The sequence below is a fragment of the Melanotaenia boesemani genome, chromosome 17 (genome assembly GCF_017639745.1).
Source record: "Melanotaenia boesemani isolate fMelBoe1 chromosome 17, fMelBoe1.pri, whole genome shotgun sequence".
Taxonomy (NCBI): Eukaryota; Metazoa; Chordata; class Actinopteri; order Atheriniformes; family Melanotaeniidae; genus Melanotaenia; species Melanotaenia boesemani.
The window spans coordinates 10778843-10803708 of record NC_055698.1 but is presented as its reverse complement, the minus strand read 5'-3'; the positions used below and the strand labels follow the sequence as shown (position 1 = coordinate 10803708).

General features: G+C 38.4%; 1 protein-coding gene across 1 annotated transcript in view; it reads right to left on the bottom strand.

Annotated features, from left to right (window-relative positions):
• Positions 1–24866, bottom strand: part of csmd2 (CUB and Sushi multiple domains 2) — a 237590-nt gene that overhangs the window by 96140 nt on the left and 116584 nt on the right. The window contains exons 10-22 of the mRNA XM_042012628.1: positions 21840–21961; positions 19034–19137; positions 17399–17511; positions 12813–12995; positions 10573–10763; positions 10211–10346; positions 6951–7145; positions 4846–4984; positions 3438–3625; positions 2496–2684; positions 1811–1927; positions 1122–1337; positions 773–961 (exon numbers count right to left, since the gene is read on the bottom strand). Of these exons, the coding sequence (XP_041868562.1) occupies positions 773–961; positions 1122–1337; positions 1811–1927; positions 2496–2684; positions 3438–3625; positions 4846–4984; positions 6951–7145; positions 10211–10346; positions 10573–10763; positions 12813–12995; positions 17399–17511; positions 19034–19137; positions 21840–21961 (2082 nt within the window). The remainder of the gene's footprint in view (positions 1–772; positions 962–1121; positions 1338–1810; positions 1928–2495; positions 2685–3437; positions 3626–4845; positions 4985–6950; positions 7146–10210; positions 10347–10572; positions 10764–12812; positions 12996–17398; positions 17512–19033; positions 19138–21839; positions 21962–24866) is intronic.

The following is a 24866-nucleotide window of genomic DNA, read 5'->3' as shown; positions in this document are numbered from 1 at the left end:
CGGAAGAACAAGTTGTGAAGAGCAGTCTCTCCGCCTCAAGATGCTGCTGGGCAGCGCCGGCTCCAGAAATGTGCATAATGAATTTCATGGTGCCATCAAACTGGTCAGGAACGCAGTTTTAAGGTTGTAAAGTTACGTAGAGTATATTTAATAAGCCAAATTGTATCAACGTTAATACAATTTCTTTAATAATTTAAATTAATATCTGAATAATTTTACAAATGATACAAATGATAAAAAGTCCCCAATCCATAGTTTCCTGATGTTTTTCATAAGTAATTCCATCTTTAATGTCCCTTTTAGTATGTTTAAAAGAGCTGTGTGAAGGACAAACAAGCAAATCAATGACCACCGTGGTCTGTGGTTAACTTAATGAGAAGGCTGTTAGGGATCCATCTAATTTTCACATCGTTACATTTATGGACCATTAAAAGTTTCCTTAAGGTATTAGAACAAACACGCCGACTTAAAATCAAACATTTAACAAAATTAAAAAACATTAGTTTCACCTTTTTGATGTTGTCCTCATCCTTATATAATTTAGACAAACTCACATAGGCTGTTTCTGAAAGCTGATCAAATAGGAAGACAAAATGTGGGCATAGAAAGAGATGTTGATAAGAAGAGCTGAATGGGAAACACCTCAACTTATAATAGTTTTGTATATTTCTTAATATGTGGGTGTGAGTAAAAAGATTAGTGTGCTGGAATGACTTTAGGAGGGGACTGGGAGGGTGACAAAAGCTAAAAAATAAAACATGTGACCACCTACCAACACACCTTGGCAGAGGGGAACTCCACACCCGCCTTCTGCCCCCCAAGCATACCACCCTCGCTGGACCTTCCAGTCGGTAACCCGGGAAACAGGAAAAAATGAGGGCATCGCCAACTCCATACTGCAGTCCTTTTCTGGTGCTGTAAGGTGGGATTCCAGGATCCTCACAAGGCTCCAAATCATACTCTGGAAAATCAAACAGAAAAAAAGGAAAAGGTGTGAAGTTTTATCTGTGTATTTGTAGTCAAATCATTTCTTCTGGTTTTAAACAATGTCCATGAATTGGCACAAAGTATCCTTTTTCCTCTCTACATGCTGAGAATGAGTGACTTTAGAGGATTCTCACCGGAGAATGTGATGTTGAATCCCTCGTATGAAACAGAAAAGTCAGACAGAAAGCGAATCTGAGCAGTGTAGTTTCCAAACAGGCCTGCACTGAGAGGTGGAGGTAATGTGGAACCTGTCAGCCTCCAAAGGGGCTGAGAGAAGCTGCCATTCTCCGTCACCAGCAAATGATCATGAGGGCTCTCAAGGTGGAAGGTGTGAAAGGTGAACTGGACACCTGAATTAGAGACAAAGAAAATCCCACAAAGATGTAGTTTAGACATTTTTTTTTTCTCTGACTGGTCATTTGCATGATTAATATGAAAAGTTAGAATTCATGATTAAGAAGGGAAAAAATTTACTTAGTTACAGAATCTAAAATTTACTGGATTATCTATGAGAAATTTCTTCAAGTCAAAATGCTTACAAAATAAATCCCATGTCTTCCTTACCTGCTGCTTATCAAACACATACACAGAGCAAACATCTGCAAATAAAACCTTGTTAATTTGATGCAGGCGCTCAACCAAAAGAGACATGACTGAAAAGTCATCCCATGGTACTGTAGCCCCAGGCCAGCCTCTCAGCACTCCAGTCTTACAAACACAGCTTGCTCGGCTTAATACAAAGGCCACTCGGTGGGGGGAAATGACACTGTAAGGGAAATTAAATTTGACTGCTTCGTGTGTTGACAAGAATTTTGGTGCTAACCTTTGCCATGGGAGGTCTCGATTATCCATGTGCAGTTCAGGTTATGCGGATAAAAGTCTGGGAAGCCAGGAGACAAGATGGTTCCACTGTTGCCCTGGATATAACCTCCACACAATGCTGATGGCACAGGGCACATGGAGGATTGGATGAAGATGAGAAATGAGAGAAGAGCAGAGAGGCTAGTTCAGAGGAGGCACGGAGATAAAAAATTTCTGACCAAACTCTAAAACTTGTCTGTGCATTTACAATGTGATAAAATTCATTTTACAAGACGTGTCCTTCAAGATGACATAAAAGGAGAAACCGGTATTATCAATATCAGCACAGAGTGGGCAGAAATCAATACTGTCCTCAAATATAAAAGTGTTTACAGATGAGGAAAAGGAACCATCAAAGGGTACAAATACCACTGTACATATAAAACACATGAAAAAGTTCGGATGAAATGAAGAAGAAACTAAGTTTAGAAGAACTCATTAAAAAAAACATCTTTGTAAAGTTTTTGTGATGACTGGGGAATATAGGGATTAAAATGTGATGCAATATAAAGCGATGTGCTGTAGATGATCTCTCATGTTTCATCTGGAACAACACAACACAATGAATTTAGATTTAATCCCATTTTTGAGGAGGAAAAAATCTGGCAGGCAACTATTTATTTCTAGGTCAATAATATGGAACATACCATCACAGCTAGGCAGGGGGCGACTCCACTGAAAATTGGGTTCACACTCTAAAGGCTCTGTGTCACTAAGTGTGTATCCAGCCTCACAGCTAAATGTCACCAAAGCACCCACATAGAAGTCATTGCCATGTCGCTGCCCATTGACAGGTATGCCTGGATCCACACAGTGATCTGATTGTAGCTGCAGGGCTGAGCAGGAAAGGAAGGAAAGAAACAAAGTAAAGCATAAACAACCTGATCAAAGACAATGAAAGAAAATCCCAAAACCCTCCAGCTTGGAGTGTAATTAGGCTTCAACAGTCCTGTTTTTAGGTGAAGAGATGTTGGAAGGCTGTTTGTTTATATTAACAACACAGATAAATAATTCACATGAAAATCCTGGGATGAACCAATAAGAGTTTTCTGAGCCTTTCTGTTCCTCTTTGCAAAGTTCCTGGTGCAACAGTGCTTACAGTGAATAATTGAAGCTTATCAGACAGTTTCCCACAGAGAAAGAGCAAAAGGTTACCAATGTGTGCCACACAGGTAGAAATGAGGGTATGGCTGCTTTGAGCATTGAATTACATTGTGTATGCACACTGGTTTAAGGAAAAACAAAAGTGTGTGACAGTGTAAATACACTTTAAAGTGTGGCAGTATACTGTAGTTCAAGTAGGAAGAAAAAAATCTCCATCCATTAACTTTTTAATTATACACTACCAGTCAAAAGTTTGGACACACTTTTGATTGGCAGTGAAGGTTCTAATAATTATGGTTTCAGTTGAAATTGAGCACGTGGGAGATAAATTTTACTGTCAGGACTGCATAATTTTACAACAGAGTATTAAGAACAAGGAGTCCTTTGATCTTGTTGTCCTGCGTGTACCTGATTCATTCCTATCTAGTGAAAGAAATGTATCCTGTGTATCTGGATGTGCACTTGACTTTTGTGTGGCCCCTTACTTTCGTAACGTATGCGGAAGCCAATATCAGAGTGGCTCTTGTCAGTGGAAAAGTGGAGATATAGGAAGTTGGAGGTGCTGATGAGGAACTGGGGAACCTGAGTGCCCTGGTAACTTCCAATTAGAGGTGAAGAGGGAAAGCGTCCATCCCGCACTTCAAGAACGTCGTAGTTCACTTCAGTGCGAAACCTGAAAACAGGGGGAAACAACCTTTCTTAGAGGATGAGACTATTTAATTTAATGACTGAAAATGGAAAAGAAAAAATAAACAAACACACTGTTAAGATATGGTATGAATATGCATAACATAGTCCTCATGAAAATAATGTGCAAGTTTGCAAAACAGATGGAGTGAACCAGTCCAGCTTATATGAGTACTCAATTTTCTGGGCGAGTTTCATCATCTTTATATTTAAGTCCAGTCTAAAAGATTGCAGATGCAATGGAAGACAGTAAGTAACTGCTGCCCCCAAACCACTGTGCTGTTTTTAAATGAAATGAACAACTAGCTGACTTTTTGGTTATTGAGTAAAATTTAAAATTTTGAAATATGTGTGACGATGTGACAAAAAACAAAAACTCAACAAAAGACTCAACTGGATAAACATTAATGCAGTGTTGCTCTGATACATAAGTCATGGGAAAGCTCAGAAATCCAACTTTGGTGAGTGCACATAAGCATAGTATGTATGCATATTTGTGTGTGTGTGTGTCTGTGTGTGTTTCTGGGTTTTTTGCCAGAGACACTTTATCTTCAAAGTCATGAATAAATAGCTTAGCTCCAGATCCATGTAATCTAAATGAAACGGTTTGTGATATTTTATTGATGGTACATAAAAATTAAAGAGCAACAAACATTTATGCTGCATTCATTTTGCATGGTGCGCTATCATAGCAGACATGAGGATGAGATGTGTTTGTGAGGATGAGCTTTACCAAAAACATTAATGTAGTGTTTGATCCTACAGCTGCATGCCGCTCTCTATCTCTCTTGCAACATTAGGACAAATGACCTTTTTTTCCATCTCTATGGTCCATTTTGATATTTCTCCTCTAGCAAAGGCATATGATGAAAATTCTGAATACGATTGTGGGCAAGCTGTGAGAATATCTGTGTAATTAGGAAGGAGGGGGGGGTTAAACGAATATATTAAGCACTTCTCAACATAAATAAAACATAGTGTTATCCTACTTGGGTATGTGTTAGTGTGCGTTAGATCTACTACATCACACTTGAAGTGGAAAGATTGAAAGAGAGATGAAAGAAAGTGAGGCTAAGAAAAGATAAAAAGGAGATAACCTGTTGAGATTCTGAGAGTGCTTAAGAAGCCAAAAAACTGGAAGCGACCAAGACAGTTGCAAGAAAATGAAACAGTAAGGTAAGGTTAGCAAATATCCTGGTGACTCACTTGTCAAAGATGATCTTGATGGGGTAGCCTGGAGGAGCCTCTATGATCCATTCACAGTTAAGGGCTTCCTTGTATAGTTCTGGCCAGCCAGGAGAGAGGATAATCCCACTGGGAGCCTTCAGATCTCCTCCACAGGGGGCTAACAGAGAGACAGAAAAACAGGCAGGGTCTAAATTATGCATATCTGCACAAAGTGATGCATGACAACATCTATAGAAAATTTCTTGCATCAGCCAGAACACCTCTCATTGTTTTCACTGCCGGGCTTTATCTACAGTCAACCATTAACCATTGTTAACCATTTCTCCTCTAAACACATCTGTCACTTTCCGGTGCCGTCCCTATGGCGCTGAACTGCAGTAAAACAACAAAAGTATTTTAGCAAACCACCCTTTTATCCACACAAAACCAGGGATTAGCCTCCATGAAACCGAACATGTCTGAGACCAGGTACCAAGGTGGATAGGTTCGAAATCTCTATCGTCTGTGTTTCATCAGGACAGCGTAACCGCGCTACTGGAGGATATGACGTCGACGTGACGAACACACACCAAACACAACAACAAAAATCACAAACTGTGTTGTGGTGCTGCTCCAGACACTCCTGGCTCGTGTACAGCTTTAGCTCTGCTTTTAAAACACAGTATTGTGCTACTGTACCATCAATAGCATCAACAGGCTTCTTCATCAGTCTAAACAAATATTTCTCCTTTGCCTCGCAATGAATCCTCAGCTATCTTCTCTTTTCTTCTAATGTAAACTTCCTGCAACATGCAGTGAGCCTTTATCTGCGCACGTCTTGTGTTAGTTTTGGAGTGTTACTCTTTAATCATCATAGCGTGCCCCACAGCCTTGGAGTATGTACTACCGCGCTATCGTTGGGATAGTGAAGCCTTTCTCCTAGTTTTCGCCACCATTTTCATACCTGAACCAGCTTTGTCGCAGTGCAGACATAGCCTACATGTGTGAATAAGAGCATGCTTTACCAGTGGATGTATATTTATATCATTCTTATAATGTCTTATCGTCAAAACTCTCAGACAAAGGTGCTGCTATAGCTTCATCAGTAAGAGAAAACAGAACATCTTTGATTGCTTGCATAAAAGCCACTTGAATGCAGCAACCTAACACTTGAACCTTCATCTCTGTTACAGCTCTCTTTGCCTTGCTTTTTCTTTGACTGCACATCTTTAACCAGAACACACAGACATGGTGGAGGGCTTCGTTACAGTGCCAGCTCCCTGCTACCATTCAAGTGGAATGATTTAATCAGCCAACTCAGCATACTGAAGGACATCTATGAAACACATTATGCTACAAATGCAGAGGTATGATAGATGGTCTCAGAGAAATATGTAGCTGCTGTGACACACCGGAGGGGAGTGACATGCTTTAACACAGGTCTTTCTTTTGTGGATCATTGATAGTGCAGCTGATTAGGCCCCTTAGTTTAAGCCATGTCTGCAAGAACAGCAATTTGCTGCTATGGTGTCTAAAAATCTTGGTAAGTGCTAAACTTTGTCTAAGCTTTCTTAGCTGTACTGGCTTTTTCTGTTTTGCTGGAAATAGTTTATTGATTATTAAGTCAGGGAGGGGTAAATGGATTGTTCAATCTGTATGTAAGCACAGAATGTCTGCTGCATCAGATCCTTAGCAGAACAACGAATCATCATCAGTTTCATCATCTCACATGTCGTCAAAAGGATCCATCATTATTTAATTAGTTTTATCATTTGTTAAGAAAATTTTATTCAAGAGAATGAGAAAAATAATTCTTAAATCAGTTCCTCTGGAGACTTTTCACTAAGCAAAAACTACAGTTCAGGCTATTAAATTATGTATTTATGTTGTATTACGAGCTGGTTCAACATGAAAACAAGTGTACTTCTGTTTCAAGACTTCCAGTCATAACAGTGATCAACCCTGGCTCAAATATATGTTCATATGTTAATCGTAGGAAAATCTCCATTCCTGCATAGGAGTGGCCCTCAAGCTTTGTAAGGTCTTTGTCCCTGAGCATTCATTTTTTTAAACCAATATAATCTAATGCAAAACTTCTGTCCATAAAATGGTTTTTATGACATTTGTTACCCTCCCTTACCCACCTTCACAGCGAGGAACAGCATTGTCCCACACTACATTGCCATCCTTGAGAATGCAGGAGATGGTTTGAGAGCCATGGGTCTTCAAAAATCCTTCCTCACACAGGAAGGAGATGGAGCTACCCAGCTGAAGACTCTCACCAAAACGCTTTCCATTCACTGGCACCCCTGGATCTGGGCATTCATTGTGGCGAAATGCTGTTGGAGATGCAAAGAGGAGATGGAATTAGTCTGGTGGACCAGACAATAGGTCTGAAATGATAGTTTCAAATGCAATATGTTGTTGTAGATTATCTGTCATCTAGCACACGGCAATCATTCAAGCCGGAATAAAAACACTTTTTTCTTGCCATCCTCCAATTTATGGTCTTGTACATGAGAAGAGAAAGAACCAAGAATACTGTGTCTAGATGTCATTCTTCTAGAATTAAATTCAGAGTTTGATTAAATAACACAATACTCCTGCCTTCTAGGGGACATGGTAAAAACTGGAAAATATAAAAAAATGTTTAATAATAAAATGTTTAAGAACCAAACAAAGGCTACATGTAAGAAGAATGGATAAAGCTGCTGTGATGTTACAGTGTGTAAATGACAGACCTTTTTGGAGGCAGACATTATGACATATAGCAGAAAATACACAGGTGTATTAATGGAAACCGTTTGCCACTTTGGGGAAGGTCCTGCTGTTAAGCATGCTGGCTCATTGTCAAGGTTTGATAGAGCAAAGAGGAAATTTTAGTTCCCAGGTGTTCATGAAGTTGTGCTTGTCATGCTGTAACAAGTCAAAATATCTATTTAGGAAAAGTCTACTGATCTAATGCCTTGAGTCTGACGTATGGCTGTTGCCATTTGGTGGTTTTAAAAAGAAATACATGAGGGAAAAAGGGGCTGATCTGAATGAGAATAACTTCGTAGCTACTTGTCAATCACAATGGAAGTCACAACCTGTAGCATACCTTCCTTTATCATTTATTTTACTCTAAAAGGGATCATGCTCTATTGAAGTGTAAAGTACCAAATTTTTCACACAGACTTCAGGGAAAAGATCATTTTTCTGCATCTACATGAGTTGTCTCCTGCTGGATGATTTAAAAAAAAGAAGAAAACTCATTGTACATCCACTCCTGCTTCACTTTTCAAACCCAGGCGATACATTTACCTTTAATTACAACATGTGACTCAGAATAATGCAATATGCTACATGTGATGTGAAATATGTTAAATGTTTTTTTCTTTTCTTAGCAAGATGCTAAAATACATGTAGTTTCTTGACAAAACTCATTTTTTCCCCCTTTGCTGTACATTTTAGCAATATCAGCATGGGGCAAGAAGGCATTTGTTTCACTTAGTCACATTGATTCACCCTGTTGCAGTAATTGTCCAAGGTGAGCAACTGCACTGTATGCAGATCACCAGTGCAAGATGCTGCCGCTAAATTATTTGTGGAGTAAACAAACAAGTAAAATTGCTGTCATGCATCTTTAAAACTTTATCAATCGGGCCTCTTAATGAAATTGCAGGTGGGGACCGGTAAGAAAGCACAAGAGGACGTGCAGTCCTACAAGAAGAGTCATAACCCTGGAAAAAGGCATGTAAACAAATACATCACCTGTGCTGCTATCCCTCTCACTTACTCTCTTTCACTCTTATATACACAAGCACTTGGTGACACATGTAGGTGTTGATGAATCCCTCTTCTGTGTCTACTGGACCCAAACAAAGTGCCAGCTACAGCTCATCCATCACAAATGTCTTATTTATTAACGTGCCAGAAATCGCTTCAATACAGTTTGGCATGTTCTTAATTAACATGAATGATGGAAGTTGTCTGCTCAGCCCCACAATCTCCCAAAAACTGTCCTGCAGTTAGATGACACTGTTCTCAGGAATAAACCGTCATCTTCAATTAGCTCCTCCTGACATTCATTTACCATGCAGCATTGGCTATTTATGCATTCATCTAACTTGCTAATTAATGCATTAGCCACCATGTGTTATCCACATTGTGGCTTTACAGAGGCACCTGGGTTGGCAACATAAATTAGCTAGAGCCAGAATTCTAATGCATTCTGGGAAGGCTGTGCCATGTTATTTTAGCTACAGCAGAAGTTAAGTACCTAGAGAATATCCCCCCATACTTGAGGCTGTTTAAAGACCCAGCTTTAAGACCCTTATATGTAAACAATAACTGCAACATAATTGCCACGCTAATGCGTATGACATGTGAATCTTTGATGCTCTGCCTTGGAACAGACGTGTGACTGTATCTAAACAGAATCTCAAGGGTACTTCCTTTTTGACAAAAACACAGACTGATCCATTTTGCATGGACATGCTAAGATTAACTAATCTTCTCTTTGGAAAATAAAACTTTTCGCAGCTATTTATTTTTTAACAAAAAAAAAGATTCTTTGCAATGAACACTGAAAATAAATCTCTTTTCTCCAAAAGGTTTCAGCTTTGTTAAGGTGTTTTATGCTTCCTTTAGTCTGTGGGCACTAGTTTGTACATGCTGATATAACTCATATTTTTATATTTTACTGAATAATTGCTACTATGTCCTCAAATAAATTGAAAAATCTAAATATTCTCAAAATTGAAATCTAATATTTTTAGATTAGCTCACACTTTATTCTGACAATTTGAACAATGAGTCTTGCAACAAAGATTCAACTATCAATAAAAATATCTCTGTGTGGTCAGGGCTCAGCAGGCCTCACTATAAGATTCAATTTGGGATGTGGACATATGCCAAAGTCAGGCTCACTGTACAATAGTATATACACATCAAATGATCCTGCTGCCAAATGGTACAGTATATCCATGAAACAGGTTTACCAGCATGCAGACAGTGTTTACTGCTTCAGTGTGTGGAACCTGTGTGGGATTTCCTCAAACGTCAGCAGTTACCCAGACTAGAATATAATGAGCACTGCCACAATGTGTCAGGTAAGGATGCTGCATCTTTATTTAGGTTTTATTTAGATGTCAAGTCTCTATTTAGACAATAAAGACAGGAGGATTTGTCATTTTTCTTTTTGTGAGTCTACAAACAGTGTGTTGCTGATGCAAGGAGCAGTTTATTTAGTCTGCAGAAGACAGGCACATAGATAAGGCAAATGATTCATGAGGGCAATCATATGCACACACATACTGTACAAATACACAATGAATACTAAACATCCAGGTTTAGGTGGCCATCCATGAAAAGCTTGTAGGATTTAATCTTTATTTCCAGTTAAGTAACATTCAGAACTTACTTGTAAATGTGATGTTAAAGCCTCTGTCTGTGTATGTGTGGTCAGTCAGGAACTCCAGTCTTGCCACATGGGCGCTTGTTGTTATGGGAGGAGGCAGAACATCACCAGAGAAGGTACCCAGGATAGGAGACTCAGCCTGAAAAAGACAGATAGATTTCTCTGGTCAAACCAAAGATTTCCTGAAGTAATAAAGAAAAAGTCTGCTATGAAGTGGACAGATAAATGACAAATGTTGTTTAGCTCATACATAATTGTACTGACTGCTTTTCCTACTATTAAGCACAATGATGGATACACAGGTCAAAAATAGAAGCTTTACTAACACTTAACAGAAATAAAGAAACAACATAAGTCTTTGCAACCTTTCCACCATCCTTTATGGAGAGGAAGTCAAACTGTTTCTCCATGCTGAGGTCGTTGAAGGCCAGGTTTATTCTGCTCTCTGGGTTGGTGATGATGAGCCACACACAGTGCATATTATTCCCATACTCTTGAGGGTAGTTAGGAGATAGCAGCACCCCAGATGGAGTGGTAAAGTTGAAGAAGCAGGAAACTATATAAATGAGAGATACAGACAAAAGGAGCAGAGAAGAGGAAGAAATATATGACAATAGCATAAAAATGAGTATTGTTTAGGACACTGAAAACATTGAGGAAATTACTTTTCTGACTACAAGACAACATGATTTGATTCATTTTATTGAATTTATACAAATCAAGACTCGTACTGTAAATAGCAAATAGATCAGAAAGGCAATTTGATTTCATACACCACTGGTATAACCACCAATTTGCTGTCTTGTAGCATAAGCACATAAACAATGACAGCAAACCTAGTTTCACACGGGGATCATAGAAATTGAAAATAGGAAAAAAATATATATCAATTTCCCAACTTGCCAGCAGAGGTGTAATAGACAGGACTGAATAGGGGAAGTGTGATTTCCTGAGAGAGGCACTGGCTGCACACATTAAAGCTTTATCTGACAGGAGAAACCAAGCAAGATAAAAACTCTTCTTTCAACAAGCTGTGTGGAATAAAAAGGAGGATGAAATATGATTAAATCTGAACAACAACAAAAAAAAAACACATAACTAAATGAATGAATAAATAAAAGATAATTTTGAAAATTTGTGAATCAAAATAAAAAAAATAAAAATAAAATAAAATAAAAAGTGCTCTAGGATTCTTCAGGAGATATTGAGGATGCTGTGACTTGATCCCTTGTTGTTCCAGTGGATGTCCTTAGAGAGCAGCAGCTCAGTATCTGGAAACCGAGTCACTATGAAAATGCTACAGACTGTGATGTCAAGGAGGCATCCACAAAAAATGAGCAACTGGGATCCAGAGCTTCCAAAGGCCTCTTTCTCCTGATTTTCCTGAAGTGTGCATTTACATTGGTACTCTGTGGTCCGCTTCCACATATAGTATGGTTTGTTTAGAGTAGTGTGACACTCATTTATACTCTGGTATGGACCAAAGAAACTCTGGTCCACTTAAAAACCGGGGGTCTTGGTTCTTGGTGAACCCTGGTGCAATCTGCGAATCTGTGAAAGCAAAAAGACCATCCAGTAAACACATGCAGGAAAACTGCTGCCTCTCCTGATGGTCATACTAGGGAGCTTCTTGTAAAAAATGTACTAGGATTCAACGCTAAAGTAAAAACAGAAACCCCAAGACTACAGACATGTTTGTTCAGACATTGTTGTCAGTGAACAAGCCGTTCTCCGTCTTGGACACCAGACCGAACGTGATGTCCAGGCGGTTTGGTCTACTTAAATAAAGTGCAGCGTTAAAGCAAACCAAAGTAAATGTAGATGCAACATTTCCTAGCATTCCTCACCCAATTGAACCAAATCACACAGACCATCCGGGTGTGAATGAGTTTTAAAACATGACGGCCCTTATGATGTCACTGTGTGTATTCAGATATATTACCGGTGAAATAAATACACGAATTCTGGACAAAAAATATGTAATTTAGAATTGAATAAGAAAATATCTTCTTTTTAAAGCTGACTGCAACAAAGGAAAGTATAATGCATAATTGTTCCTTATAGGGTTTCCACAGTATGTTCTCACCACATATCTGTAATGTTTAAAACCATTCACAATAAAAATAAGTTTAAGAAAAAATGTAGTTTTGTCTTACTTATTAGGGTTTTGTTTCTGTTGTTTAAATGTGACTTTCATCAGTCTTAGGAAACTGCAATGCCCCTATTACAATGTTAACTAAGTAAACGCTAATACTTTTGTTTCAGGGAACTCCCCAGGGAGCTAAGCTAAACTTATCATAGCTTTTAGTCCATTTTTATCATGTTATAAAAAATGTAACAGTGAACATTGTCTCCATGGGTAGCTCCTTTTTTTATTTCATTCCAGCTCTCCAAATGTCTGCATTTGTCTTTCATGGTGTTAATTAGCTAATAATCCTTCCCACTGTTTAAAATCCACAGTCTGGATGACAAACTGTGAGGACAATGTGAGCAGCTATAATGTTGTCTTCTCCCTGCTCATCTGTACTGTTTTCATGCATCCATGTCAGTATGGACACAGCTGTGCACACAGCTGTATGTCAAATCAGAAATATGTTGGACTTACAAACACAGCTGGGTTTCTTAGCTGACCACTGGTTGTTCTTCTGACAGGTGATGTTCTTTTTTCCCACCAGCTCAAAGGCAGGCAAACACTCGAAGTATAACCTGTCGCCGTGACGAAAGCCAGTCCCCTCCCGTTTACCATAAGCTGGGATTCCAGGATCTCCACAACTGCCTTGTTCAATTTCTAGGTAGGCAGAAGTAAACACAAATCAGATTATTAGGAGGGTAATCAAGATACATGATAAAGCATTTAGTAGATAACATGGATTTACACAAATCAAAACCATAAACCAAACAATCTCTCATCCCTGAAGGAATTTTAGCTCGTTACCAAAGTGGTAATAAAATACTGGAGACAGAAATGTTTGTGTTACGTTGTGTATTACTTGACCAAAGCACTTTGACAACCCTCTATTCTACCTTAAACTAAACAGTTCATTTACTACATCCACCACGTGGTTGCTTTGGTTTGACAAAAATCAACTTTTAAAGTTTATCTGGATCCAGAATTCCTTTTACTATTAGGCCATTTTACATTATACATTCACGGATGATTAACAAATTGAAATCAGAAAAAAGACCTTCTATTTTTTGTTGACTTGAATAGAAATATTGAATAAGCAAAAAATATATAATAAAATTTGGATGACTTTATTTCTTATTTATTTTCCCCTGAAAGCCATTCTCATCAGTTTCATTATTAACATTTATTTATCCCTTTCTCTTCTTTCTACTTTTTAGTGGCTGAAGATTGCAGATGGGAATGCTGAGGCATCCTATTGAGGCATCTGGATGGGGGATGCACAAAGCGAATAAGCTCATCCATCCAGGAAATGATGGGAGAGCCTAATATGATTTTAAATCGCACCAGGGGTGATGCTGGGTATAAATCCAAACTCAGCCCTAATGATGATGATAATTTAGAACACATATTTAGAGCTCACTGCTGTATGGATGTATGGCTGTCCTAAGGCAGCCTCATTTACAAGACAACACATTGATCTTAGAGAAAGTCACCTTTTAAATGAGGTGTGTTGAGAGCGAGTTCTAAGGTGAGCCTAAGCGAAAATGTGTCAGATCTATCAAAGAGAAAATCTAAAAGAACAATCCAGCAATAATGCAGATACAAACAGTGTGTGCACATTAATGCAAATGCAGAAAAATTACACACTCACACCCACACACAAAGAAACACTTCACTGTTTCTTAGATAAGGTCTGTCTGCCTCATGGTTCCCCACAATTAAAAAACTTGAACCTCTTGAATTCTAGGGTTTTTGAAAGTGTAGTTCGCCTGAACAGACCTTCCTAAATTAAATCAACAATAACTGTAATTTTCAGGTCAATATACATAACCTTGGTCTCAATGGATAGGTAAGACCCTATGGAATATACATCCAGTGTCAGAAACATTGTGAATGTTCATATGCCTGTGCAAATTGTGTGTAACTGCAGCAAAATGGCAATGATGCTCCTTTGTTTACGCGCAAGCATTTATACCTGACAGATAAAGCTTTGTTCAAGTGTAAGATATCGTTGGAAAGCTCATAAGATGTAGAATTTGACCAAACTTTATTTACAATGCTAAGACCCACAACAAGACAACAAAATGGCTGTGAATGGGAGCATATGACATGTTAGTGCATGACGCAGTTTCAGGATTATGGATTACTATGCTGTGAGTTTTGGTTGAAGAACAGTGTGGATAGACTGAAAATAACCACAAAAAGGTAAGGAAATAAAAAATATTGCTGTTTGTGAGAATAGCTTTGGGATTTGGTGCTGTATTTGGTGATAAACATGCTGTCTGATAAGGCTGATGTGATATGCGAAGAGACTGACGCGAGGTGCTTGGCGAATATCTTTTTATGCTTGGAATCATATGAAAGTGCAGCTTTTCTAGTTTCATTTGATACCCAATATGTTGGGGTGGAGTGAAAGGATCACGCGTTGCATTTTGTTTCGGATGTTACTCGTTATGGTGGCACTGTTGTTTGTGGCATATGTATTTTAAAGTTGTTATTAAACAAATACTTTGTTGACTAAATGCACTTGAAAAATTGATTTAGTGGCATTAGGTATTTTTCTTTGAGACAACTTATAAATAAAATATCCTTACATCACTAAAGTAACTTTTTTACACACATGAACTTGTGTTTACACCCGTTGGACCCACCGGTGGGTCCGTCGGGCTTAAGGAACATAGTAGTGAATAACAATCCTTTTACAGTACCAATGTGAACACGTTTCACGGACTATACACCATGTTATACATTATTATATAAAAGTGTGTATCATGTATGACAATTTCTTATCCAAAACACAGACAGGAACATAAGTAAAAGACCATTTGGTGAAATGAACACAGAAATAGATGTGAGATACTCGGCATTCAAAAATGACCCGACTGCTCTCAACAAGTTGAGGCTTGACTTTATAAGTCAAGTTCAATGGTATAACCTGGTATATGTACAATGTCTCCAAGGGCTTTACACACCTATAGGTCCACTTCTACATCAAAAAATATTTCATGCATCTACTAAAGCCTGGGGGTCTGCACACAAAAGTGCAAAACTGTGTATTAAAGCAAGAATCAAAAGTACCAGCATCTCTCTTGAACAGAACCTGTAAAGTGTGTGTGGTAGCCACTTACATAAAGCTCTGCTTCATCAAAAGATGCTAACATACAACCACCTCGCACTGACATTTTGCATTCAGGTCTGTCCAGACACATAGTACATGGAGTTAAGGGGAGGGGGGCACTGAGATCTGTATGACCAGTTTAGCATACAATTAAATGTGAAATATGATTCTACGTTTTGATTATGAAGATATTAGAACATCATTCCACCAGACAGTCAGTGTGCAAGCATGCACATAAAAAAGGACACATTGGTGTGTCCTCAATGTCAAACACACACTCATTAGTACACATATTTCCACTATTTACTTACATAAAAAAAAAAAAAAAAAAAAAAAAATCACACACTCTCAGTGTCTGAACACTCAAGTGGATGCATCCACTTTAAACCTGCTCATTTGCATTTGTTTCCTGACCTTTTTGCAAGCATTACAATTCCAGAAAATATGTAGCCAGTCCTGAGTGTGTTTAACCAACACTAGTGTGTATGGGTACGCAGGAGTGTGTGTCCTTGTATGACTGTGTTTGCTACTGAACTTTATGATCAGGCTTAAAATACAAGTAATTGAGAATGCAAATTAGATTTCGGGAGCTCCAATCTGGGAGGTGAAGTGTTTCAAAGCGTTTCTTCCCCTTCATTAAGTAGAACTCATTGTTTTAATTACACTTTGGTTCGGCATGCTGCTCCACTTTCTCTGTTATTTTTACTGATGAAAAATAAGCATCTGTGGGCAAGGGAGAAGGCTTGCTCTGCTTCTGAGAGGACAACAGCAGACTTGTCTCGAAGAAAAGACTTGGTAAAACACTCCACACTCACAAATTCAGATACTCACACTGTCACTCTGCTCATCTTTACACGCACATCCAACACATGCATCGAATCCACACTCCAACACATACTTAGACAAACACATCAGACATTACCGAATCAAAAGGCCACTGACCATTTTTTACCTTAATGCTTAAACCATGAAAATGATGCAAACAGTTAATGTAATTAGAACAGGACTGAAATGGACACATCAATTTGTGGCCTTCAAATTTATCATGCCATGAAATGACTGTCATGAACTGACATCAAACAAATAAAGCTGAATTAAGGTGAATTTGCTTTATTTCCTGACAGTTATTGATTTCTAATTGGCATACAACTTAAAACAACACTGAAATGAACACATCAGGTTTTAAAACATTGTTAAGCTGCGTTTCACTGGAAGTTCCTGTGATATGGTCACTTTATAAAACAGGATATGTCAGAAGGATGGGTCAAAGGGCTTTAATCAACTACCTTACTTTGTTGTAATGCTGAAAAGTTCAAATAAATAAATAAATAATAATAATAAATATTATTATAAATAACTTTTTGTGCTTTTTTCTGATCACAGCATTTAAAGCAATTTAATTTAAATTTATTATTCATTCACTCTCCAGTCACGGGATGTGTGTGGGAAGTGGTGCTGCATGTATGGTAATCATGATTAGTGGTAAGCTGCATGTGTAGCCAGACCTGCCCTGGGGGAAGACTGACAGAAACGTGGTTGCCAACTGCCTCTACCATCACCACCAAACATTCACTCACATTTATACACCAGTGTTTCTGACACTGGAGGCAGGGTGGGTGAGGAGTCTTGCCAGAGGACAGAAGAGAAGAATAGCTGGGTTTGACTAAGAAACCCTTTGGTTATTGAAAGACGTGTTTCCTGAACCACTGCCGCCCTGCACTTTGAAAACGAATTCCTTAAAAGACATAAATCCATCTCTGATCTAGGACTGGGTGATATGGCCTATAATTTTAATTGAGTTTACTAAAAAGAATTTAAGCAAGGCAGCTTGGTCATGTTGTTGTTACATAACTGACTACTTCATAGTGAATTAGGCCTGTGAACTGAAATGAGTCAAAGAATTATGTAAGTATTGACATCCTAGACACCATGTCAGCATCCTTACCTTCATAGGACACCTTGAAGCCGAGGGAGCCGCTTGTGTCATCTGTTTTGAAGTTGAGCCACATCTGGTGACTGGTGCTCACCACCAGGTCGGGTGTGGTGGTACCAGACAGGCTGAAAAAGACAAACAGATTTCTTACATAAACCCAAATTCCTTTACTTTCTAATTTAAACAGTGACAAAACTTACTAGAAAATGAACAACTTTTTTCTTCTCACAGCCAAAAGCCTTGTCTCCACTCCAATATTAAAACATATCAAATATAACCACAAGCAGCGAAATGCTACCTGGAGGTAAGCTATATTTGTATTTACTGGACGTCTCTGATCAAAGACCAATGTGTAAAGCTCTTATTAGCAACTCAATCCTACTGTTAGAAATTTCTTTCTTAATTTAAAGTCTTTAATGCAAAGCAGCTGGGAACAAGAAAGTGGAAAATGAAGGCAAGATCAGTCAATGCCACAGAAGTAATTTAATCCTATTTGAATAGTCCTTCCACCCAACTTTAATTAGGAAGTGTATATCTGCAGAGTAAGTGATTAGGGCTCTAATTTTAGTGATGGAACATGGAGAACAGTGGAAATAGCAGTCTTTGGATAGGTCGGGTTCATGCATCTTTTAAAATTTTCCCCCCTTTGTTGCAGCCTTTTTCCTTTGTCAAGTTTCTGTCAACATGATATTTAATGGATTCTGGAAGCACTGTTTTATCATTACACCTGTAACCTTCGACAACCCCCTTTCTGTTTTAACAATTAAAAACTCACCACGTCATTCCCCCTGTAGGTAAAAGCAGTGGCACCACATTTACACTAAACTGTTTTCTTTGATTGTGACTCATTGCTTATTAGGCAGCATATTTTATGATTATGCAGCAGTTACATGCCTCTGACCTTAAGTTACAGAACATAATTCCCTGCACTCTGCACAGGCTTGCCTGCACCACTGATTCACAAAAATATAGTTCACAGTTTAACAGTGCTGATGGCTGCAGTATATTCTCTGCTCCTAGTCTGCTTGTTTGCTTATAGTTTTTGTTTTGTCAAAGTCCTGGAAAACGAGGAAAAAAAAAAAGAAAACATTAAATGAGGAGAATCTTCTCACATCAGCACACTTTCCTCCACGAACCTTTGCTTCATTTATCCCTAAACTCCTCCCTACTCCTACCCCAGCAGTGCAGCCTTGCATGAAAATTGATCTATAAAAACTTTATTAAGGTGGTAAATTTCAGCACAATTAATAACAACATCCTGTGAATTGTTATGGAGCATCTGCTGGAGAAAACTCCATTAGGGGGCATCAATATGCAGTTTGCAATGCTTCGCTACATGGCTGTGACATTGTTTTTAATACTGAAAAAAAAAGACATGATGGACAATGTGGTGCAACATCTATTTTTCATGCACTGCTGCATCAGATGGTGATGAAATGAAAGAGAAACTGTACCAGCAAGAAGTAAGAGCCTAGAGTGGGTGGGGGTAGAAAGGAGTAATGGCAAATGCTCCAACACAGAGAAACGAAATATGATTTTCTGGAACATGACTGGGAAAAATGAAAATGACTGCAACCCCAAATAGGCTGCAGAACAAAGAAAAGATTAAAGGCAAAACAAGATGAAGGTCAAAGAGGAGCTACTCACACGTGAAAGATGGTCTTCTGATCTCCTACCAGCTCCCCGTCTCCCACAGTTAGGGTGTCATAGCCTCTTTCCAGGTCAAAATCCTCAAATGTCAGCTTGATCACCTAGACAACAACAGGGACATCACCAAGGTAACAGGTAATGAAATCACAGCTGCTTGAATGATCCTGAACCGAGGTGCTGAGAGGGGACCTCTTTCCACCTGTCCCCCAATCTATCTGTCCATCAATCATTTGTCTCATTTCAATGCAGAACACTTTTCAACTCACTCCCAGCTGTGAAAATTGTTTGTAAAATGTTATTTTTGGTTACTGATTTCTCTCCTTCATGCAGAAAACATCCCTTTACAACCCTTTGGCATGTCTTATGTCAATCACATCTCTGGTTTTATGTGTCAAAAATCAGCTTGGATTATAAAGCCTGCAAATGACCACATAGATATGCCTTCCAATCTGGCTTTCAGCTTGGTGATAATAAATTCTTTCCTACTAATCAAATTTCTGATTGCCTGCCAGACGGTCTGCATGACCCCTGACTCTTTGCTCATCAAAACAGCAGAGTCACTCACAGCTAGGGTCCATTTGCTTGACTAAAAGTGACTTAGGACACATCAGGAGACAAGGCAGACGATTTGAGGCTTTTCTCAAGGTGAATATATGTACCACTGACGTTACAAAAGACATGGACAAGATTTATATATTAGACTCCCATGTGGATAAATATATCTACTAATCTGATCTTATTATAAAGGTGGACAAAATACAACAAGGTTTAGAAAACTGTACCCTTACCGGGTTTGGATAGGTTCAATTTTGAAGGCACAGACACAAATAAGGTTTAACTGTGAACGCATTAAGTATTTTGAGACAAAAAAAAATGAATCACATTGAAGATTACGATGAACAGAAAACAAAAACAAAAAACAAATAAAAACCATCGGCTGTCTTTGTCTCCTACTTTAAATTGGTTGCCACTGATTTCCACAAAATTCTTAATGTTTTCAGAGGGCTGAGAGAGCAAGGCCTAATGAAAAAGCTTATATAAATGCAAATTGCATTCTGTCCTATGTTAAACCTCGTGCCTAATGAAAATTGCCAACGTGGAGAGAAAAGATTGATGATGTTTAGCCAAAATAGGTCAGATCGCTCGATAAATAGAGTTTCATACCACAAACTCATCTCCTATCTGCCAGCTAACGGATGAACTACAGAAGGGGCAGGGGGGAATAAAAAAGAGAAGCAAACCATATTGGAAGACATTTGTTAGAAATTAACGTAATGGGTGATGCAGATAGATAAGCTTCAGTTTGATGAATCATGAATGCTGATTTTCATTTTATTATTCCCGACACTCCTGCATGGTCAGCTAGCATACTTGTGGGTGTCCTTTCTACCAGAAACAGTTAACAGGTACGAATACTGTAGTGAGGACATTAAGAAAGAAAAAGAAAACTTTACCTAAAAGGGTGGTAAACTAAAAAAAAGAAAAACAACTGTCCTTTGTCCCTCCCAGTGCAACGTTTCCTGCTTCTAAGATTTTTAGAACATTTAGCTTTTTTTTTTTTTGTCTATTAGAAGTTTTTTTTGTTAATTAGTTTTTCAAGGCCAGAAATCTGTAGCTGCCAGAATACATTTCTCTTCAGCTCTAACTGGATTTTCAGGGTCATTGTCATATTGCAGTGCCAATCACACTCCCTGCTGGTACACTACCAAAGAAAAGGTTCTTAAAACTGTGTTTTTGACTTTTTACCTCTCTAACTTCAGACACTTATTTACAATCTCAGATGACATGATGGGCATGTAGATTTTTTTGGAAAGTGAGGTCCCAGCATCCTAGATTAGATTCATAAACACACAAAGAGTTTTGATAAAAGCAGCCACTTTCAGTATCTTCACAATATTACAAAGAAGCGATGCACAAATAAAACCTACATTAGTCAAGATGTCATGATATTGAATTTAGACCCAGAGGAGGCCTGTCATGTCCCATCCAGCCCCTACTGCAGTGCACCCTCCTGTCTATGCAGATGGGGCAGGAATAGAACTCTACTTAATTTCTAAACCGAAAGAACAGCCTCACTCCATCTTCATCTAAACCAGGCACAGCAAGAGCCAGCCTAAAATACCAGTTTCTGTTTTTGCAGGCTGTCTGCAGGGTATACCCAAGTGAGACTTAAGTGTTTTGTTGTTTGTATACTTGCAAAAAGGGGCATAGTTTGGAGGGTATGTATTGTCTCTGACTAACCTGTCTGTCCTTGCTCTCACCTTACACAGCCTCTCTTTGTCTCTGCAAAGTGCAACAAGAGAACAGATTTGTAAAACCTCGTTTGAGTTGAGAGGGATAGTTGGCCTTGAACACACCTCCAAAGTCAATGATCTAAACAAAATGGCTGCGAGACATTTGTGATTTCCTCCAAGTATGCGCTCAAAAGCTCTTCATTTTTTTCCATACCATTTTACTTTCCGCTTTTCTCTGTCACCAGAGGTATTTCTAGCATCTCGCCTGGTCTGTTGTTGGCTCTCATCCAGTATTCTTCCCCTTTTATTTCTTTTATCTCACGTTTCATTCTGTCATATGGTGTACTGAACAACTCCCAAAGTGTAACAATTATCACAAGTATAAAATGAATCGTGTGTGTAGAAGAATTGCTTTCACTGAAGTTTCTCGACACACAAGTCATCTTCTTCTTTGGTTGCTGGCAAGTGAAGACACCACTCAACACTCTGCTGGAAACCAGTGGTTACAAAGTCAAAGCAAAATGAATAGTTTGCACTGTTAATCTAATCCCATGTTTAGGAACTTTTACCTTAGAAGTGTCTGTTGCTGTGATGACCCAAGTGCAGTTAGCATTGTTGTCGTACTGGACAGGGTAGTTTGGAGACGTGATGATGCCAGTGGGACCTTTTAGCTGACCTCCACACATAGGGGCTACAAAACAAGACACAGAAAGAGGCAAATTCCTGGTCAAAGGTAGTCTAAACACACAAAACCACTAAAGACAAAATGTATCAGAGTTTCTCTTGGATAAGCTCTTGTATGCATGTAGCGTGAACCATGCTGCTGTTTAGCAACAAGCTCTATCTTTACTCCAGCTTCCAAATCCAAAGGTTTCCTACTAATCCTAAGTTTCCCTGTGTATTGAGTATAGCTGATATTTTACATTTGTCATGTTTCCTTAAAAAATCTCAAAATGCAATCCTCCAAAGATCCTTTGGTATTTCTAAATAAGCTGTAGAGGCATGTCTGCACTGGAGGTGTTCCAGCTACAATTCTCAGTTCTCCATCTCATGTAGAGACACAAAGTTTAATAAATACAAACTTCTACACAGGCCATGCAACTGCTTGTGTTGCTTGTGAACCGCACCTACTAATTTGTATAACACAAGTAAATTTCCTTCCATTTCACACATAACTACATCGACTGGAAGTTGGGCTCTCAAAGTGCTCAAAGTATAAGTGACTTATTTTTGAGACTGTGCCTGAACGCATGCAGCGAAGACACATATAAACTCCTGAAGCAGCTGCTGCTCTGATAAACACTGCTCATTATTCTAGCATGTCTCACTAGCATCTTTTCTGGTATTGATATTCTTTGCAGTTAGTTAACTAATCATTACTATATCATTTCAGTTAACTGTTGGGTCTAAGATGGTGCTCCAGCTACACTCTGGTACAGGCCTCCTCTCCCCACATCAATACTCACATGTTGTAATCTAGCAAAGGAAAGAATGAGGCAGATGATCTTGTAAAACCAGTGGCCTTTGGCAGTGTATTAATCTAATTGGAATTAAAATTGTACGCTGGGTGTGCATCTAAATCTAGAGTAATATGTTTCCACATTCAGGACCACATATTTTGATATAAGAAGCAAGAAACAAAAAAGCTGCTTTTTGATGCTGGTGTTGCTAAATTTAGCCCTAATTAGCCAACCAATTTGGCATTATTTAGTCAGAATTATAGACTAGTCCACTTGTCTGGATTTTAAGTTTGGTTTAATCAAAAGGAAAATTAATCATTAGGAGGTTTCCAATTAAATATTCTCAGTGAAAGAGTAGGTGAGGAGTTAGCAAACCGAGCTTGAAAGTACAAGGTGACTTTTGTTGTAAAGGTCCAAGGGTGCCCACACAGCAGTGCTATTAAACACTCCTTTAAATTAAAGCAGGGAAGTTCAAGGTAAGTGTGTTTGTACATATATGACGGGGAACCACAAAGCATTGAAGAAAAGTAGCCAAATTTAATAAATAATGTCCAGGATAGATCCTTTGGGTGTTCAAGCCCCCCACTCAGTGGCTGCCTGCTTCACCCCCTCCCACCAAGTAACCTCATTAAAAATGAAAAGAACTGTGCTGCAGTTGTGAAGTATTAATACTAGTTTTACAGGCACTTAAGGTGACCTTCACTCACTTAATACGGCAGAGAGGAATGCTGCTCAAGGTACCATTTTTTTAAAGCTTATGTCTCACTTTTTCACATGAGAGTGGAGAAGACTAACCAGTAATCAAGGCTATGAAAGAAAAATCACAACAGCTTGGTATAAACAGGTCAAGGGCATGAATAAAAATGGGACCATATATTTGATGTTAAGAGAATGAATTTGCACTTCTTTTTAGATATCCAAAGAACAACTTACTTACATCCAAATTATTGATAGCAAATCTCCAAGCCAAGCCTTGATGTTTTGTGAGCAAGTAAGTGTTTTATTCCAGATAAAAAAAAAAAAAAAAAACTAGGAACATTCAGAGAGGGCAAACCTCTGCCAAGCCATATGGACACACTAAGAAAAATCCAAATAGGACCAACAGCTCACCCAGGACCTCCTATATTTTAAACTTTCCAGAATGTTAACATGTTCTGAGTCAAACTACGTCAGATTATAACATCTAACATGATGTCATCTTGTATTTTATTTATTTTTGTTTTGCCAATGATTCTGGGCATTGTCTGATGAGTTAGAAACTATAGTATAAAAAAATTATTCCTTTTCCCAAAAGTCTTTTAACAACTTCCTGGATCCAGACAGTAGTCCAGATCATCCCTAAAAATTAATCAGCCATTTCGTATTCCACTTTGGAGATTTCCTGTCAATTTAATCAAAATCCATCCATTGCTTTTTGAGTTATCTTGTAAGCAAACAAACAAACAGACAGGCAGGCGGACACACGTACGCCAAGCAGGTATAATTTCCACCTTAGTGGAGGTCATAATTAAAAATAAAAGCAGAGGAAAAGCAAAACAGAAAAATCTAAATTATGTCGATGATGGATTTCAACGCGAGTTCTACACCTTCTGCTTTCTGCATAAATGTTTATGTATTCAGGCATGACCAGCTCAAATGTGATTGGTCAATACTGATCAGGGTACAAATGGAAAATCAGTGAAACCACCTGTAGGTCTGTGTAAAAGGGATTGTATAGTTTGAAATTAAAGTCTATCTAATTAAAATGAATGCATAAAATTAAAGACCGGTACATGCTAATAATTCTGATAAATACAATGAATTTAGGTTTACTATTAGCATTATTATTAATCTAAGTGGAACTTCAATCAACCGATTACATTTTCTGCTCCAAAAAGCAGGTAACTATCATTCTAATACAGATAAGGGTTTTTAGCAAAACTAAGGACTGAAGATCACATCAGTATTGTTGTTTACTTATTTTGCCTGTGAGAAAATGCTCACAAGTGAAGAAGACATGACTGATTGATGGGCAGCACTGAACAGCATGGCGGAATAACAAGCAAAATAATAACGGCCAAAAGTCAAAGTCAGGCTGGTCACAGCAAAACTGTGAATACTATATTCAAAGAAAAGAAGAAAATGGACTGCAGAGTC